The following is a 19,042-nucleotide window of genomic DNA, read 5'->3' on the forward strand; positions in this document are numbered from 1 at the left end:
TTGTAGTGCCTCTCAAGTTGGAGGTGCTGCCGAATGGTTTCTCCACTCACACTGAATTGCAGTCTCAGTTCCTCACATGTCTGGCCACTGTTCGCCTCAATTGCTGCCTGAAGATTTTCATTTTGTACATGTCTTCCGGCACGTGGTGCATCTTCGGGTGATTCGTCACCAACCTTAAACTTGTTATACCACTGCTGCACTGTCGGCGTAGTCACGACATCCTCACCAAAGATCTGGCATAACCTCCGCTCCGAAGCAGCGGTGTTTGACTCCAGTTTGAACTCGTACAGCATACACACCCTTATGACGTTCCGTGGAGGTCCCATGTTCACTCTGTCCTTACGCAAGTTCACGGTATAACTGAGCTCCACAACCAGATAGTATGTTGGATATGCCCACACCAACAACTGAGCTTCGCCTTATCTCCATTCGCATTTAACTCCTGGTGTGAGGGCTAATGGAACACAGACCTCCACAAAAAGCGACAGAACTTTCTTGGTTACCTGCACAAACACTGGATTCGATCAATCATTTCTCATTTATCAGGTCCAATAGTATCTAGCGTACCTCGTTAAAACACCATCTCTAACAAAGAATCACACAAGAAAGAAGAAAAGAAAATAGCCCTTAAAAGATTACTAAACCTAGTAATCGTTATAATCGTCTCGCAGGATCAGTTTGATCTAGTTGGGATCAACAATATATTTCCGTGTACTTAATTAACAGTTACCCCTCCCCGCTTAAAAATATAATAAAGACAATTTGTTGTTATATCGTGGAATCAGAGGAATGAATATATATATATAAAATATGTTTAACATCGTGGTTACATAAAATATTTTACGAAACGATAGGAAATATTGAAAACCTACTTGCACAAGAATGTATGTACTCACATCAGATAGTCATAATGTGAGAGAATATGAACATTCCAGCAGCTTTATTACTTTTCTAGTAGGTTTTCCATAGTTTGTTTCGTTTCGAATATTTCAGATCCAAGCGTTAAATGAATTTCATAAGTAATGATGCAATTAATGAATTAATTAGTAAGTTAATGAATGGTATAATAATTAATGGGACCAAAATTCTTTACTTCTTGCTGGAATCTGCAGGTTTGTTTAATGAAAAACATGTAATTATTTTCTTTTCATTATGCTTTAGGTGATATTTTAAAAGGTAGAATATTGAATAAATCCATTCTTGTGAACCCCGTAAAATAAATGGAAAATAATTGTTGAACTCTAGTGAAATATCGCTGTATGTTTTGTTTGCAAATATATAAATTACATTCTAGTGACTTAATACTGTATTAATATATATTTTTTTCACCATGTGTGTCTTAGTAAGCAGTAACAGAAAAATTTAGTGTACATAATGTAATTGTAATGATTATATTTAATAATACTTTTTTATATTAAAGTATTTAGGGAAAACTTCATACATTATTTTGCTTGCACCACACAAAGGACAAAAATGGCAACACTAGTACCAGATAGGTAGGAGTAGAATTAGGTAATTATTTATCATCAACTAGTTGATTCTCAGCCGAATTTTATAAATATGCAGCTCTTTTTTTCAATTTTTTGTTGAAAGGGAAGTAAAAAGCAGTGAAGCAGTAGGTGGTATAATTTTAAAAACAATACTATTATATTTAGTAGAATATATTTCATTATTTTTTCTAATTTCATTTGTACGTTTAAACTTTTTGGCAAGTTGCATCGATCTACACCAAATAAAACTTAATAAGTAAAAAAATAAGTGCTGATGATTGAAATTGAACTTCCTAATGGGAGGAAATATTCAATCTCGCGTCTTCATATATATAGAAACATAGAGCATTTAAAAAAATAAAATTAATTAGTAAGTCAACTACACCAAGAATGGAAATTCTTGAAACATTTTATTATTGTTGTTGTTATTATTATTATTGACTGACTTAAGAAATACTCAAATTGACCTCTCTGTGTATATGTACGAGGGCTGTTACATAAATTGTAAGCGTAAGCAAGAATTATTTGGCAGAAGCGTCGTGGAAAACTGACAGCAGATGTTTCTCCATCAGAACAATGCCCCCTAGCAGCCACAAGTGTCATCGCAATGGCAGCAATTCACGATTGCGGCTACGGATTGGTCCCTATCCGCCTTATTTACCTGATTTGGCAACTTCTGACTTTCATCTCTTTCCAAAGCTCAAAAAGAATTTGGAAGGTACTCATTTTGACACTGATGATAACGTCATGCATGCTGTAGATGAAATTTTATACGCCCTCGACAAATCATTTTTACCAGCGGCCATAATACACTTGAACATCGATGGGTAAAATGTGTTGACTGGTCAGGGGACTATGTTGAAAAGTAACACTATCCATAAACTCTCTGCTGCTTCGTTCATAGGTAGGCTTAGGACTTTGTAACAACCCTCGTATATATGTTCGCGATTGTATCAAGAACTGTTGGTCATATTTCGATGCAGTTTTCACTAATCGAATAGGATATTCCTAACGAAGGTTCTTACTTATAAAATATTTGAATAACTAGAAAAAGTCAAATTGTGTCTGCAACACCTGATGATGAAAAAATCTTGTCCTAAAATATAGAGCAACCAGATAATCAACAAGGGTGGATTGCATATAACCAAGGAGTTAAGAATATTTTTATATCCAGCTTCGTCCAAATGGTTTAGCATTGTTTGGTGATAAATATTTAGGTCGTTGAAGATGTCATGACTCTTACATGTGGGTGTTGCTTGACTTCTGCCAGAATGTCGTCTACTGTGAGAAGAATCTTGGACATCGAAAATAGAGAAATTAAACGATCTTTAAAGAAAAAAAAAAAACCTGTCACACTGGAGTATTTGTGGCAAAAACCTGGCCAAAAGTATTTTTCATCTGTTTTAAAGTTAAAACCATAGCTGTTGAGTTCTGACTTACTTCATGTATAAATAATGTTTAATTAAATGTGATTAATTTTATTACGTATAAAATTTTAATTATTTATATAAATCAATGTATACGAGTCACTACAGTATATAGTATAGATATGCTAGTTTTCCATTGTCTTTAGTAGATTAACGGTTTCAATCTGATTCTTCTGAGTTCTGATCATAATCTTATTCAATACTGTCTTAGTTTTTTTCAGAAGGACCACCATAAGACATTTCTGGAAGAAGTTGTTTCAGGTTTTCGCTACTATATAACTTGCTCTTTTTCCGTGACTCTTGTCTAGAACAGTTCATAAAAGGGTCACTGCGTAAAAAATGCCTATTCAGAACATCTCTGTTGCAAATTTCTGTATTGAACTTTCTGAAATACTTTGTACGGTATAAGCCTCTACAACTTCTTCTGATAGATGGCCAACAGGTACGATCGTTTGCATAATTACAGTTGCCCCATGAATCGAAACATTTTGCATTGTTGGAGTCATAGAGTATCAAATGTAAAGGTCCACATAGTCTTGCTGTTTCATCAACATATGTTTGAAACTTCTTTTGATCCATGGGATACCCATTTGTTATGGCTTCCATTATTACTTTCAACCTTGTAATCAATTCTACCTCTTCTTCAGTGATCGGTGAAGCAATTCCTGGATTTGAATAGAAGGGTATAGCTGTATTCCCATCATTTGTGTTTTCAAAGCCTTGTTTCGAAATATCAACATGCAGTCCCAGCTAGTCTTTGAACTTCCTTTGTGTGTACTTCGTAGTGTCTCCTACAAATCTTTTATTCTTCTTCACTTCTTCCCTGCCACTTCTGAATTAGCATTTTGTATGATAAGTGAAGTACTGATTCAGAGAGTCGTAGGTGTGTATGCAAAATTGAGAAACCTCTAGAAAACTCGTTATCTAATTTATTTCTGATTTGAGTCCACAGATGAAACACCTCAATGATGATGATGTTCTTGCAGCATTGAAGACTTTTCCGTCAACCATTGTCAGTAGCACAGCGTGTTTAGTCTTTATTCCACCATCCGTTGTTGGTACTTATGTTTTGTTCGGCATGTTTATTTGGTCCTTAATGTTTCGTCATTTCGTCGTTTGTAATACGTGAAGCTTCATGTACAAAGTGAATACGGATTAGTCTGCATAGTCTGGTGAAGAAAGAAAATTAGGTTTTGCCATGTTTTTCTTTTCATTTACATTAGCAATTAGTTTTATAGATACAAGGAGCTCTGAAAATATTGGCATCATTATCACTCATGTTCAGAAATTTCTGCTTAAATTGTGATTGCTGTGAGTCATCCAAACCCCATTTGGATATTAATTGTACGGTGTGTATTTCTTTGACATCTACAATTTGTAATACTTCTAAATACTTGCATAACCGTAAAGTGGTGTGCCTCATAACATAACAGTCACACTGTTCTTCTGTCTAGGTCGTCATCATTCAATGTGTGTAACAGCTGTGAAATGTAAGCTTTCCACTTCACTCTGTGCAAAATACCACCTACGCATGTCCTGTTGATTCCTGTTTCAGGAGAACATTGTTTGTTGATTCCCGTAGTGAATGTGTGAATGCTTGTAACACCCAAACAGACGACGCTTCACTTCTAACTGTGCGAGGCTGACCTGATCTTATCTTAAGCATATCCATCACTGTTCCTTTCAAACTTATCGCACAAGCAAACAATGCTTAACCGTGTTGGAGGTTCAGTACCATTCCTGCCTCTATTGTCGTTGGTGTTCAGACATTCTCGAACTTCAATAAAATTCAAAATATTTTTTCGCCCCTCGAATGACAGCTGTATTGGTGCAATCGCTACACTTTCAGCTGATTGTATCTCATCGCATCGATTAACAGTAATGCCATCTCTTGCTGTTGCTGAACGGTAATGTTACACTTTGAACCCGTGGCCAACACGAATTGAAGCGTATCGTATGTGTAACATGTTCTTTTGAAGTGTAAGGGTTCACGGTAGCTCAGTGGTAGAGCGCATACCTCTTGTGCGTGAGGTCCATGGTTCGATCCGCGGCTAAATGAGTTTGTGGTGGACAGCATCGTGTCCGTGGATTTTCTCTGGGTACTCCCGTTTCCTTCCATATTCTCATTCCACCAATTCTTCCATCATCACTTACTATAATCATCCGTCTCCCTTAGCCTAACAAGCATAATGGTGGGACGTTAAAGATTTGTTTTGAACCGTATATACATTTTCTTACGAAAATACAAGTTCTTGAGCGTCTGTTCTGTTCGATTCATTAAAGTTGGCCATAAAAGGAGCATGACATTGTTCTATTTAGGATATACAAAGATCGTTACGAAGTTTTAGTCTACCGAAGGACGACTTTAGTAGAAGACTTTAAGGACTGCTTTTGACATTTTCAGTCTTTCCAGTGGAATATTGACTTTTAAGGGAAATAATAATAATAATAATAATAATAATAATAATAATAATAATAATAATAAACCTTGTGTTTGCATTTCTCTTCTGTGCTTATTCACAGTTGTTGTTCACAGTTGCTAGACAATAACTTAACCTACTGAACCTACTGTTTTTCAAAAAATGAGTAAAACACATACTTTAAAAAACTAGTCATTTATTACCGCCCGTTACTTGTTAAGTAGTATTTGGTGTACGATTGATTAACGCGATCCAGAATCTACACGTACATATGAAAAGTGGACAGCTGTTGAAGTAAGTTCTGCTAAGTATAAAAAGCAAATTAGTTTGTTTGAAAGTGCGTTTCATTATTCTTAATGCCTAGTGGTTAATGTAAATAAAGGTACGCTTTGTAGTTTTATAAGGATAACTTGGAAACAGAAGTTAACAGCGTTATATAATTATCTCAAGTGGATAATAAGAAGCTGAAAAGAATTTTGTATTGGGCGTATCGATCTGAAAGAAATCGTAGCACATTTAGAAACATTTTTCTTCAGTGAAACGTAAAAAGTTAATCTGGTAAATTAACCAAACATTGCCTCATAAATAAATAAAATTTCAGTGTTGGAATTAGGTGGATAAAAAAAAAAAAAAAAAAAAAAAACTTTTATGAGTTAGATTAATTTCCAAATATCTCTTCTTCAAAATATTTTATTAAATATAGTATATACTATTTATGTCGTAATTGAAGTTGTTGAAACTTTCTTGTTATCATCATCACGCATATTTTCTAAGAAAAAGAATAACTCCCTTCATATTAAAAGCACTTATATTAAAATTTACATTCTTATTCTATAAACATATGACCATATATTTTAATCCTGCCTTTGTTTCGTTTTTTTCTAATTGCATTTTATTATCATTATTTGGTATTGCGTTATGATCGAAGATCGGTACTTTAGTTACATTTTTCGTGGCTTTAACGTAATTGGTTACTCATTTTCTTAGAGATCTTTTTCTCGTGCTTGATAACTTTGCATTCATTACGTTTTTCGGTTTTCATATTATTTTTTCAGTACTTTAAGGTATCTTTATTGCACTTTGCTTTTATTTTTATTGTCTTACTCTATAACATATACTATATGTGCAGCTTTCTAATATTCTTTTATTTCAGTTCGTTTGTAATTTCAGTACAGCTACCTGAACTGCTATCTCTCTTCTCGCTTTTAGGCTTAACATTTCTTCTCTTATACTACATATTCATAATTACATTCTTTTATTAGAATATGGAAGTAAACTGCATATTTTCCTCATTTAGTATTATTTCATTTTATTATATGCTTGCAAGATATATATTTAAAATAACGAAGTAGTGTAGTAGAAAATAAAAATATGAAAGTTACTGAAATTGCAAGAACATTCCAGACTAGTTTTAGGATATATGTTTGTGTTTCAGATATATCCACTGAAATCGTTGCCTCTTCTTTAACCCATAAAATAAATAGATCATCATTTTGTGCAGTGCTCATTTCTGTATGAACTTCCTTCTTTCAGGAGGTACGATGGCTCGGTGGGAAAGTGCTGACTGTTAATGCAAGGGTCCCTAACGCCGATGTTCGTTCTTTTCCTCGGAAACTTCCCTTTCTTATTTTCCTTTCTTCCAATTTCAGCAAAAACTTTTATCATCACTTGGATTTTTTAAAGTGTACCATGGAATGTTAAACTAAATATTTAAGTTTATATTTTTTTCTTAATGCTGCTGTTTCAGTATTTGTTATGTTCGTTAGACACATGAGAATAGCTCAACTTTTAACCAGAGTTACACATTCACACACACACACACACACACACACACACACACACACATATATATATATATATATATATATATATATATATAATGGAGGCCCGATATCCGAGTTTCGTGTAACGGAGATTCCGTGTTATCCTAGCTTAATCCACATAGACAAACAAACAAACAGAAAAAGAACATCTTTTAAAAACTAGTCTAGTTACAACAATAAACAGTGTGCAAGCATTTGTTTCAGCAACAAAGTGAAAGTGAAACTGGCATGAAGATAACGACCCCCGCCTGACGTTGCTACATGTAAGCTAACAAGCTTCAATTTTACATCTCTTGAGTTTCAGTTTTCGCGCCAAAGTCAAAAGAGACGTATTTTATCGAAAACAGAGCAGTGTGGGTACCGGTGGGTGTTATTTCGAGTTCTCGTAACTGTTTTTAAACGATTAGATCATGCTGAAACTATCAAAAAGGTGACAAGTGATTTAGACGTTGGTAAAGCGACCGTTGATGACTGGAGAAGAAAAATGAGGAAATTGGGAGCTGAGTCACTCAATGTGCACATGTAACTGGAGATGAAAAACCCACGAAGAAAAGAAAGGCAATGAAAGATAGTGATTACGAATAGACATTAGAAGCATTGTTTTTATGGTTTCAAAAAATAAAAGAGAAGGGTAATTCACTTTCGGGTCCTATGTTACAAGCTAAGGCTTTGGACTTTTTCAAGTGCTGCAAAGACGAAGAAGAGAAAATCACCGGAAGCGCAGGCTGGTTCGATCGTTGGAAAAAGCGATATGGCGTTTGACAACTCAACATTGCAGGAGAAATTTTGTCAGCTAATTCAGGTGGAGTGAGTTCTTTTGTTAATAAATCGGATAATGTCATCTAGGAAAACGGCCTGTGTACTCAGCGTATTGTGACGAAACAGGACTGAATTTTAGAATGTTGCTCAGAAAGAGACTAGCATCAAAGCAAGAACAATCCGCTCCTGGCAGTAAAGAAAAGTTGACTGTTTTGGCATGTGCAAACAAATCTCGTGATGATAAACTTGAACTTTTACTGATAGGGAAAAAACCTGAAACCTGAGGTTTTCATCCCTTTGAAAACCTGAATGTGGAAAATCTTCCTGTCAAGTATAGACACCAAAAAAGTGGGTGTATGAATTCAGCAATTTTTAAGTCATGGTTCCACGAAGAGTTTGTGCCAAGTGTTAAGAAGAAAGTTTCTGATGAAAGTTACCTACCCCACAGGGCGGTCTTATTTTTGGCCAATGCTCTTTATTCACCCCGATGGTTGTCAATTGGTAAATTGATTTTTTTTTTTTTTTAATTCCCAGAAGTACGTCCCTGATTGAACCTGTAAAACGAAACTATCGACGCAAACTTTTGAAACACTTATTGGAAAATCTAGAAAATAACAAAACAGTTGTCGAAAGCCTAAAAGTGGTTAATCCGAAAGATGCCATTTATTAGCTGGCAGAATCTTGGAACGATCTGAAAGAATTACCATCCTGAAAAGCTGGAAACATATATCGTCAAATAATGATAGCACAAGAATGGCTCAGACTGAAGAACTTAAAAAAATGTGGAAATAGTACATATCTTAAACAGAATACAGGTTACAGAGGCAGAAACAAATGAAGATGTGAGTGATGGGATGCGTGATAATGAACAGTTTGAACTGTCTGATGAGACTATTGTAAATTTAGTCATACGAGATAGTTCGGATGATGAAGATGACAATGAAATGATAAATCTTGAAAGAATCACGGATTAACGCGATCGAGAAAGCACTGCTGTACGTTGAACAGCAAGATGATACGGCACTGCTGACATTATGATGTTGCGACGTCTGCTCAATATAGCGGCTAAAGCGAGGCAGCTGGTTAGCTGGCTATAGAATTAACGATAAAGATAGCATATGCATCTCGACATTTAATAGCATGTGGAAATAAAACGCCACAGTGGGCTTCCCAATGCAAGATCTCATTTTACTTTTCTCCAGCGAAATCACGGGACTTAAGCAGTACTCCCTTTCCTATCCTCCTGTTATTTCGAAATCGGGTGTAATATGTTCATAAATGCCATCTGCATACTTATAACATTAGCACAGGAACATGCTTTCAAACATCCTCTTGTTTTTCACTGAAATGGTGAAAGAAAAATAGAGTTAAGTTTACATTTTTTTTAATAGAAAAAAAAATAAAACTTGACTCGGGCACTACTTGGCTACAATATGAGTTAGGAAATTAAGACTTAGGTGAAATTAAGTTATTGTGTTAGCAATAAAAAAATGTAGCTTCACTTCGTGGGCTGCGTAATGGCAATTCTTCCCTTCTTCGTAGGATTACGCATTCAGCACTGAAAATTGGCAATTTATAGATAACAAAGTGTGTACTGAAGAAAAATAAAAAATATTGTAATTACTTTTCTCCTATTTAGTTTTTCATTATCATACATGTTTGTTATATACAAAAATTGTTCATTATTATTATTCTCATCCACGTAAAACAGTTCCATTTCGATTTCTGGCAGAAATACTGTATTTATAAGTTGTGATCCAAAAAGCAAAATAGTAATAATAAAAAAGATTATATATACAGAGGTTGTTCAGTCTACATTTGACCAGTTTCGACTTACCTAAAAATTTAGAAGAATCCATGGCGCCAGGTCCGTAAGTGCTCGATGTGTTTCCCTTGGTTCCTAACAATAGCCCGACAGCGTAATTTCCACTGTAATAGGCTTCTCTGAAGAACTGGGAGGGGAATATTGTCACATTCCCTTTGCATAGCTTTCCAAAGTCCTTCCACAGTTCTCACACGCCGCTTTCCCAAAGCCCACTTCAGCATCCAAATCCACAATAGTCCATAGGACTTGCATCTGGAGGTTTAACAGGTACCTCATTGAAAGGTATCACCTGTATACCACTTGCCTCCTCCATCTCCCTGTAGAATGCGAGGGACGATCGTGAGATATGTGATGATGCCTTGTCCATGTGAATGCGCACCAGATTGGCGTCATTTCCGTACATTGTTGGAATCTCATGTTCGTAGATCGGCCGCATGATCTGCTCCTGAAAATACTGCATATTTATTTTTCAGTTCTTCGCCACCCTACGAATCTTCAATTTATCTCGGTAACAGTAGCCAGTAACGACCATGAACCCTTTTGAGAAGGATTCTTTACAGACACGGACCCACCTTCTGAAGTTGTTGGCGCCTTTCTCTCGGTACATGATGGCTCTCGGTTTGCCGCAGTCGGAAAGGTAAATCCATGCTTCATCGAGCGTTACGACGTACATCCACCTTTGTATTGCCAGGTGCAGTTCGTACAGCTTCCTGGCGTTACATTTTCGTTCCTTTTGGTGGGCATCCGTGAGAGGATGGCCGCAAGCTTTCATGACTTTTTCCAGCTTGAGTTGATGGTGTAACGTCTGGCTCACAGTCCCCAAAGACACGTCAACACGATTAGTCATACACCTTTGTGTTGACGGATTTTCTTGCATTGCCATTTTGTGAAGACTTCTCTGCATGGTGGAGATGGCCTTGGTGCATTCCCGCTTCGTAGCCAACTTCGTTGGTGTTCCAAATGGTAGAGCTTCATTTCCCTTGTACTTTTTAATAACATTTTTTATTCCACTTAAACTGATGTTGCAACCATTCTTCTTACGCTGTTTTCTAATGACAGAAACACTAAAGTGGGCGTCATAAAGAGCCGCAACATAGCCTTCTCAAAACCGGCTTAGTTTGGGCGGCATTTTGGTCACAGAGCGGAAACCCACAAACTTGGAAACAAATTTATCACAACACTCACAACAATAGTCCTGTTTTTTGCGTTATTGTCGTCCGCGCGGAAAACAAACTCCGTTCCTAGGAAGCCAGTGCATAACACTGCAGGACGCCACGAGCCAGGTCGGGTGAGTCCATTCTGTGCGGGAGGGGAAGGAACGAAATCGGCCAAACGTAGGCTGAACAACCTCTCTCTCTCTCTCTCTCTCTCTCTATATATATATATATATATATATATATATATATATAAAATATATAATGGTAATCCCTGGAGACAAGATCTGGACTGTAAGGAGAGTGCTCCATGATCTTCCACCCGCAAGAGTGAAATTTGGTGGTGGTTTTGTTTGCTACGTGTGGTTTTGCGTTGGCATGGAGGAAAACCATATCATCAACATCCCGATTATTTTGAAGTGTGCTTTCGATTTTCTTGCACCAACACTGCACACTTCGCACTGCTAAACATTTATTCCATATACTGATTCCTTTTCCCTATGGATGTCTGCGGCTGTGTATCCCTTGCACCATAGCAAACAAATAAAACCTCGCTGCTCATATGACGTAGACGTTCTAAGCACTACGGCTATTTTTGGCAACTGATAACAGCGCCGTGGGTTGTAGAAATCGGAAGTTACGCTGGGGCCGTTCCAAGAAAATCTATCGCGTCGCTTGTATATCTCAATTTTGTATTAAAATATATTACACGTTCGAAATAAGACAATCGGAAAACTTTCCGAGCTTCCCTTGTACATATACATATACATATATATATAATGTGTGTGTGTTTGTTTTTAAAGCGCAATAACGCAAGAAGGATTAAAGAAAACAAAGGAAGTCTTACCTGACGAGTACAATGGTGCAGCAATTGAGGTCCAGTTCAAAGTGCACAGGGAGACTCCCAAAGAAAGTAAAGGGGGGGGATACCCTATCAGTATAGGAAATTGAAGACTTTTTCACAATGTTGAGATCGGAATGTAGCCAGTGAAAAACTCGCTGTTCACACATGTTCACACCACGAATGTTCACACAGCTGCTGGAATACTGTCACACACTCGCAAAATAGGAATATAACGCTGCAAAATCTGCTATTACACACCGGTGACATTGTAGTACGGAAAGTAAAAGTGATACAATTGTATCCATGTCCCTCTACTGCTGAGGCACCATTCCAAATGGATAAAACGAGAAAATCAAGAAAGCAATAGGAACAGGTACGAAATGCACCCGAAAATGACAGTGCCGTCAGAGTACGCCGCGATAAATGTCAGCCAAGCAATACAAGAAGCTCCACTAGACGTGCTAGGATTGGTCACCTGTTACATCTTATCGTTGGTGTATGCTACGTAGGGAGTGTAGTCGACTGTTGGTTGTCCAGTCTGTTCTTCATGTCGCATCTTGGAGCTTAGTCTGATTTGTGTGTGTGTGTGTAGTTGAATTGCATCATGGAGTATTGCACGTAGAGTACGTAGCCAGTGTTCTGTCTTGGTTTGCAACAACTGCATGGTCAGATGTGTGATATTACGTGGATGCTAATCAAAGTAGCGATGATCCGTCATTTGGACGTGAAGTTCCTCCCTTTGTTTGTTAGTTCTCGAACAGAACAGTACTCTACCTACAAATTTGCTGATATGCATCTCGTTTATGGATAGGTATTTGTATCAGAAACATTTTCCCAAATGACGGCTACCAGCAAATACTCTTTTCAAGACTTGATGCTCGATTGGCTTTCTACTGCCTTCTAAGTGGATTGTGGAAGACCCCGCACGATTCAATTTGAAGTGTACGTGTTGGATGCGATATATGACCGTCATGACAGCAGCACATGTGCCATTGCTTGTTCGAGTCAAACCCACAATACCAATATGTTCCACATTTTTCAGGGGGAGAGTTTGTATCCATGTAAATTGGAGAAGATGCACTACTTATTGCTCAGACTTTCCTCTGCACATGAAATTCTGTCAATGGTAAGTGCAACAAACTCCCGCATTCCAGATGTCCCACAAGTAGTTTTGTAGTCGGATAAGGCAATGTTCACCAGGGATGGTATGTTTAATAGCAGCAACATCCATGTCTGGAATATATATGGACAATTCATACCCAATCATAGTGCGCCAGCACCAACATACGTTCGCAGTGAATATGTGGTGTAGCTTAGTAGGTGATTGCATGATAGGCCCTTAAAGTTAGTTTAAAGGGACAAGTTTTGCCAATAGATGTCACTACAGTCTTCATATATCTCTCATGTATTTTTTACCTCTCACGAAAATTCACGATTTCTCTTACAAATTTCAACCTATCGAAGGCAACAATCCGTGCCGATTTTCTATTGGCTTGATGGTTGAAATGGCTTGATTGTTGAAATTGATATCCAAACCGTTAACAATATAACTGTTTCAACAATGAAGAAAGATCTAAATAAAAAATCGGCACGGATTGTTGTCTTCGTTAGGTTATAAAGTTCCTTCTCTAAAAATTTGAAGTCTTTGTGTTGAAATTTGTAAGAGAAATTGTAAATTTTCGTGAAATGTATAAAATACATGAGAGAAATAAGAAGACTGGTAGTGACATCTATTGTCAAAATTTGTCCCTTTTCACCAACCTTAAATTTTAACCACTACTTTGTGTAGTGGGACTTAACGGTTGTTACCACAATGCGTACCACCTGTAGGTAGACAACTTACCTGGTTTCAACACGATAGCGCCGCCGCGCATTACTACTGGGGAACCAGGGCCGTACTCAGCGATATTTTCGGCGATAGCTGGATTGGGAGGGGTAGATCTTGTCCGTGGTCACCTCGCTCCCCCGACCTTACACTATTAAATTTCTTTGTGTGGGGAAAAAAGTAAAAGGCTAATGTATGAAAGCCTTGTGGAAAGTGCTGAGGACCTCCTTACTTGTTTAACTGCTGCTGATGGAATACAGTTAGGGACACGCTAGAAGGATCTGCACGTACCAGACAATCGGTGCTTCGCCGATGTCATCTTTGTACTGAAGTCAATGGCGATTACTTTCAAAAACATCTGTGAGTATATTAAAGTTTGTGTACTATACAAACTATACAGATGCTAGTACATATGCTGGAAATTGCCGTACCACATCCCATCAATCTGCACATGCAATGATTGTACGCTTCGGAGGGGAATCTCCTCCCTATGTGCTGTGGCTGGAAATGTTACCTGCCTTAGCATTTTCTCGACATTGTCCGTCGTAATTTTTTAAAGAATTATCCATTTTATTTGGAGAACTCTCTTGTGCAATCTGACGACATGTGGTCATTGTTTCATTTTTATTTTTTGTACTTTCAAAGTAATGTGGCAATAGTCGGAGCTTTAACACGTTTTCACCTATTTTTCCGCATTTTTCTTTTTCTTCTTTTTTTTAAATTTCATTTGGGGTGATGTGCCAGTGGTAGTAGGACATGTAACAAATTGCTTTATTTTCTTCTTCGTGCGGCAATGCATACCATGTGCAACAGGAGCTCCAGAGTTATGTTCCTATTTCTTAAGTGTGTAATTGTGATCTGCGGTAGTAGGACATGGAAACAATTGTTTTATTTTTTCTTCGTACTGCAATGCACATCGTGTGCAACAGGAGCTTTGAAGTGTTATTTTCTTATTTTGTGTGTATGACAGTGTCCCAGCGGTAATGGGACATGAATACAATTTCGTTACTTTTATTTTTCGTATCACAATGTAACTCGTGTACAATAGCACATTGTGCAATGTTATTTTCCTATTTTCGAATGTGAGACGGCGCGGCGTCCCAGCAATAGTGGGAAATTTCATTGTCAGTTTTGTACTTAGTATATTCCGATCTCAACATTATGTGGAACATACTGTAGTTTTCAATTTCCTATATTGTCCATAGAGGATGCCGTCCATATTGTCCTTTGGGAGTCGCTTTGAGCACTTTTAACTGGGACTCAATTGCTGTACCATTGTATTCGTCAGGTATTACTTCCTTTGTCTTCTTTTAATCTGACATTGCTATATTGTTACTCTGCTTTAAACATTGTGTGCTGCGATTTTCGGACGCCTTTCACTCGCAGACCATGCCTTTTTCGACGTTTCTCACATGACACTTTGTCCTTATTTTTACTTATAGAATCTCCTCCTGATCGTTGTAACATGTACGAGGGTGGGGTGAAAAGTTCTCGGGCTGACCCAGAGATGGCACTCCAATCAGCAAAATTTTATTGTTCTTGCTTGGGGGCGCTTTTCAGTTGTTCGTATAACAAGTGTCAACTTGTTCTCTCAAGTAGTTTGTGTGTAGGCATCGTTGCAGTTAGAAGTCTTGCGTGTTAGTTGTGAAAATGGATAAACATAAAATTTTTCGTTTTGGATGGATTAACCCCTACGGAAATTCATCCGAAGTTGACAAAAGTTTACAAGGACTCTGCTCCTTCCATGTCAATTGTTAAAAAGTGGGCAGCTGAATTTAAACGTTTAATTGTATGTTTTTTATTACGAACACACATTGATATGGTTTGATATTAAAGCTCCAGCATATACCTTAAATATTAATTAAAATTTAATGTAAGGTGTTAATAATTAAATCGATTCTTGATATATTTACTCATATACATATGGTACTTGTGATTTTAAATATAATTTTGAGTGTTTGTTTCCTAAACAGGATCGCATTTCCAAAACACCAGGGAAAAACAAACCGCCTGATTTGGATCAAAACCCGACTCTTTGTAGCAGTCGTTTAGGTGACGGATCATCATCAATAATGGGACGGAAATCTTCCATTCGTAAGAATTCCTTTTCACTCCTGGAACCGGAGAGCACAGCAATACCATCTCTTCTGGATTTGAGCCAACAAGACTGTGAAGTGAACGCACCACTAGGTTCAATGAGCAGTCTGTTGCAAGGCCAGGACCTTCTCAGTGCTCTAGAATTGTCCGACGTTCTCATGGAATAGCGAAAGGTATATCTCCTGCATTTAAGCAAAATGAGTAAACCTGTATTGTGTATATATAAGAAAAGCCATTACATTTGATACTTGAAAGCATTATGTAATCGTGCAGGGACTTATAAATTGTGTGAAAGTTTTATATTTGGGTGATGGACTCTTTTACGTATTTTAAAAATGTGTGGCAATTATTTTCTATGTTCTACAACACTAAAAGATTTACATCTTTTTTACGGAGGTTCCCAGGCTCATGCAGTCGTAAAATTGAGTAACTTCGGCAGTAATCATGAGAGAGATGAAAGATGTTAAAATGTTGAAATAATAAAAAAAAGAAAAAAAAGCTTGTACATTATTATCAGCTATATGCACTTCCAACAGAGTTTATGTAAAGCATTCAGCGCATTTGTTGTGTATTGTGTAATGGTGACTTCATACTTGGCACGTTCAAAATGTTAAGTGGTGTCAGGAGAAAATTGTCTGAGGTGACAAAAGTTTTATTATTGTTTTTGTTTGTTTGGACAACATAAATAGTATATCTTGTTTGTTCGGATGTTTCAACAAGATATTTAGCACGTTAGTTCAAAATATAGATTTTTTTTTTTTTCTGAATAGCACCTAAAGATCATAAATGATTACAAACATTGTTTTACTGTTAACAAAAAAGAAATGAATCTTCTTTTCTTGCACTAGATCTGGCCCTTGGCATTGGTAAAAACTTAAGATATATTAACAGGAAACATTTCGTGGAATTTTTATTGTCTGGACAGTAGTCTTTTACAGATTCACTGAGAAACTATATCGTTTTCCAAGATAAAAACTCTGCCGATGTTCTATGTGCTGTTCCTCAGGAATGGTCTGTGTAGAAGTGTAAGCATTTATATAAACTATGGCCATGGGTGCAAACCTGCTTTGCAGTAATTAAGTATTTAAAGAAAAGAAAAAGAATCATAGTGGGGAGAGAATGCTCATGAGTGAAAGCTCTAACAAAACAGTAAGACTGATCTCGCAATGATTCAAGGATGGATATTGTACAGATCTGTTGCTTTGCAAACCACTCATTCTTCTTTCCTATATTTGTATTTTATTTTAATTTTAGCTCTTTATTCAGTTCAGAAAAGAAATTAATATTTCAATATGTCGTCGCTTTGAATATTGTTAAATAAGAGAAATTTGTTTCCATTTATAGATATATATGTACACACACACATTTATTATGTATATGTTTATATATACATATCTACATATTTTACATACTTTAGGTATGTTGATCCGAAAATATTGTTTTATTTCTTTCTTTTCCATTGTTATATTCATTTGTTATTAGCATTTATGTAAACTAGTTAAGGTTTCTTCTTGTTTATTTGTATTAGTGTCGTATGTAGGTATGTATTTTTTTGATTATTCGTTTGACTTATAACCTCTGAGACAGGTATCAAGAGCGGACTGTAGAAAATATCGTAGTAGATAATTTCTCCTTTTTTTATAAAAAGAAAACTAGTAAAAAAATAATTCATTTACATTAATGTAATTATATAAAGCATATGCAATAATTAACACCATTGAACCATCATCATCATCACGACGACGACGAAGAGGAATCAGTTTTTATGATTCTTCGTACTAGAAAATAATAATAATACAAACGGAAATATCACTTGTTTTTCAATTAATCTGCTTTAGTTTGGTAGGATAGGAATGAGTAAATACGTTAATAGGTATATTTTTGTAAACTATAAATAGATTGAGTATTCAGATTTTCTGACAGGAATGAATTTTCGTACTGATAATACTGTGCATGCCTTATTAAAAGGTACAAATTAAAAATAAAAAAATGTTTTGTTTTTGATGATCGCTTGGATATTGTAGCTGTATATCAAAATAAAGATGGTTAATATCAGTCGGATGATGCAATGACTAATTGCTTGTAATAAAAGATGAATATTTGTACATAGAACACATCATTATATTTTAAATCAAAGTAAATTCATTTCTTATTGTGGATAAAAAGAGAAATTGTAGCTGCAAGGCAGGTGTTTGAATTTAAGAAAGTTATTTTAAATATGAATAAATATATATATATATATAAATAAATATATATAAGTAAATAAAACAATAACAGAATCCAAATGTCTCATTTATCTCTTCCCTTTTAGTTATAAGTAGTACATAGATTATTGTAATTAGTTATAGGATAACTACATCAATATCTGTGACCTTCCTTGTATCAGTCGACTTCACATAATTCCATCGACGTCAGTGATACGTTCAACTCAATGTTGATTGATCTACATATACTCAGCAGTGCTTGTGAGTACTAGGTTTCAGATCTCATCATTTCCAAAGTTACACATCGCCTTCAATGCTGTCTAAATAACAATTATTTCACATTTGAAGGGTAAGGGGAAAAAAGAAGGAATGTCACAAAACTGCATTGTCGAGGAAACTGCGATTTAATATTGAAAACTGCGTAAAAAGAATAGGGTTCGTTACAGCTTTTGCCCCTTTTTACATGGACATTTTTACATCTATGTATGCATGGCATATACAGTCAAATAGTACCAAGAGTCACCAACAGGTAGGACAAAGCACCCGATAAACCACATACATGGACATTCCTTGTTTTTTCCCCTTACCCTTCATTTGGAAAATTAATCTTCAAATAAAATGCCATGGATAGCCCCCATTCGCCCTCCTCCGTCAACGCTTTTAGGTAATATAACCATCAATTAGTTTGAAACCAGAATCTTGAGGAAAGAGAACTTATATTCATCAGATATTTTCGTTACGGTGACGATTATTTGATTAATTATAAATAAAGACAAAAACATCGTATCAGACCTCCTATTAGAATTTAATAGAATCCATAAAAATATGAAACTTCGTGTGGAAGAGGACCCCATCAGTGGTCTCCTTTGCCAGCACCTATGTATTTATCGACATAATAACAAATCCTGTGCTTCAGTTTACTGGATAGAAACTACTTCTCAATTCTTTGATCATAAGGAGTCGGCATATTCTTGAATTATAAAAAATAACATTTGAAAACTTTCTTTTAGAGAGCTTTCCATATTTCTGCGAAAGAGTTGAATCTCCAGCGTATACAGATGCTGTTTGATCTAGGCAAAAAGAATGGTTTTGATTCTTATGCACTGGAAAACGGAAAAAAACGTCATGGAAATTTAATAACGTTCCCAATCAGGGCCGGATTAAAATCCTCAGA

At 36.2% G+C, this 19,042-nt stretch overlaps 1 protein-coding gene across 5 annotated transcripts in view; it reads left to right on the forward strand.

Annotated features, from left to right (window-relative positions):
* Positions 1 to 16,489, forward strand: part of LOC145664358 (protein similar-like) — a 422,904-nt gene extending 406,415 nt beyond the window's left edge. For all 5 annotated transcript variants that reach the window (XM_081730989.1, XM_081730988.1, XM_081730991.1 and 2 more), the window contains exon 13: positions 15,541 to 16,489. In XM_081730989.1, the coding sequence (XP_081587115.1) occupies positions 15,541 to 15,831 (291 nt within the window). In that variant the 3' untranslated portion in view covers positions 15,832 to 16,489. The remainder of the gene's footprint in view (positions 1 to 15,540) is intronic.
* The last annotated feature ends 2,553 nt before the right edge of the window (positions 16,490 to 19,042 follow it).

The sequence above is a fragment of the Thermobia domestica genome, chromosome 11 (genome assembly GCF_964235325.1).
Source record: "Thermobia domestica chromosome 11, izTheDome1.hap1.1, whole genome shotgun sequence".
NCBI lineage: Eukaryota > Metazoa > Arthropoda > Insecta > Zygentoma > Lepismatidae > Thermobia > Thermobia domestica.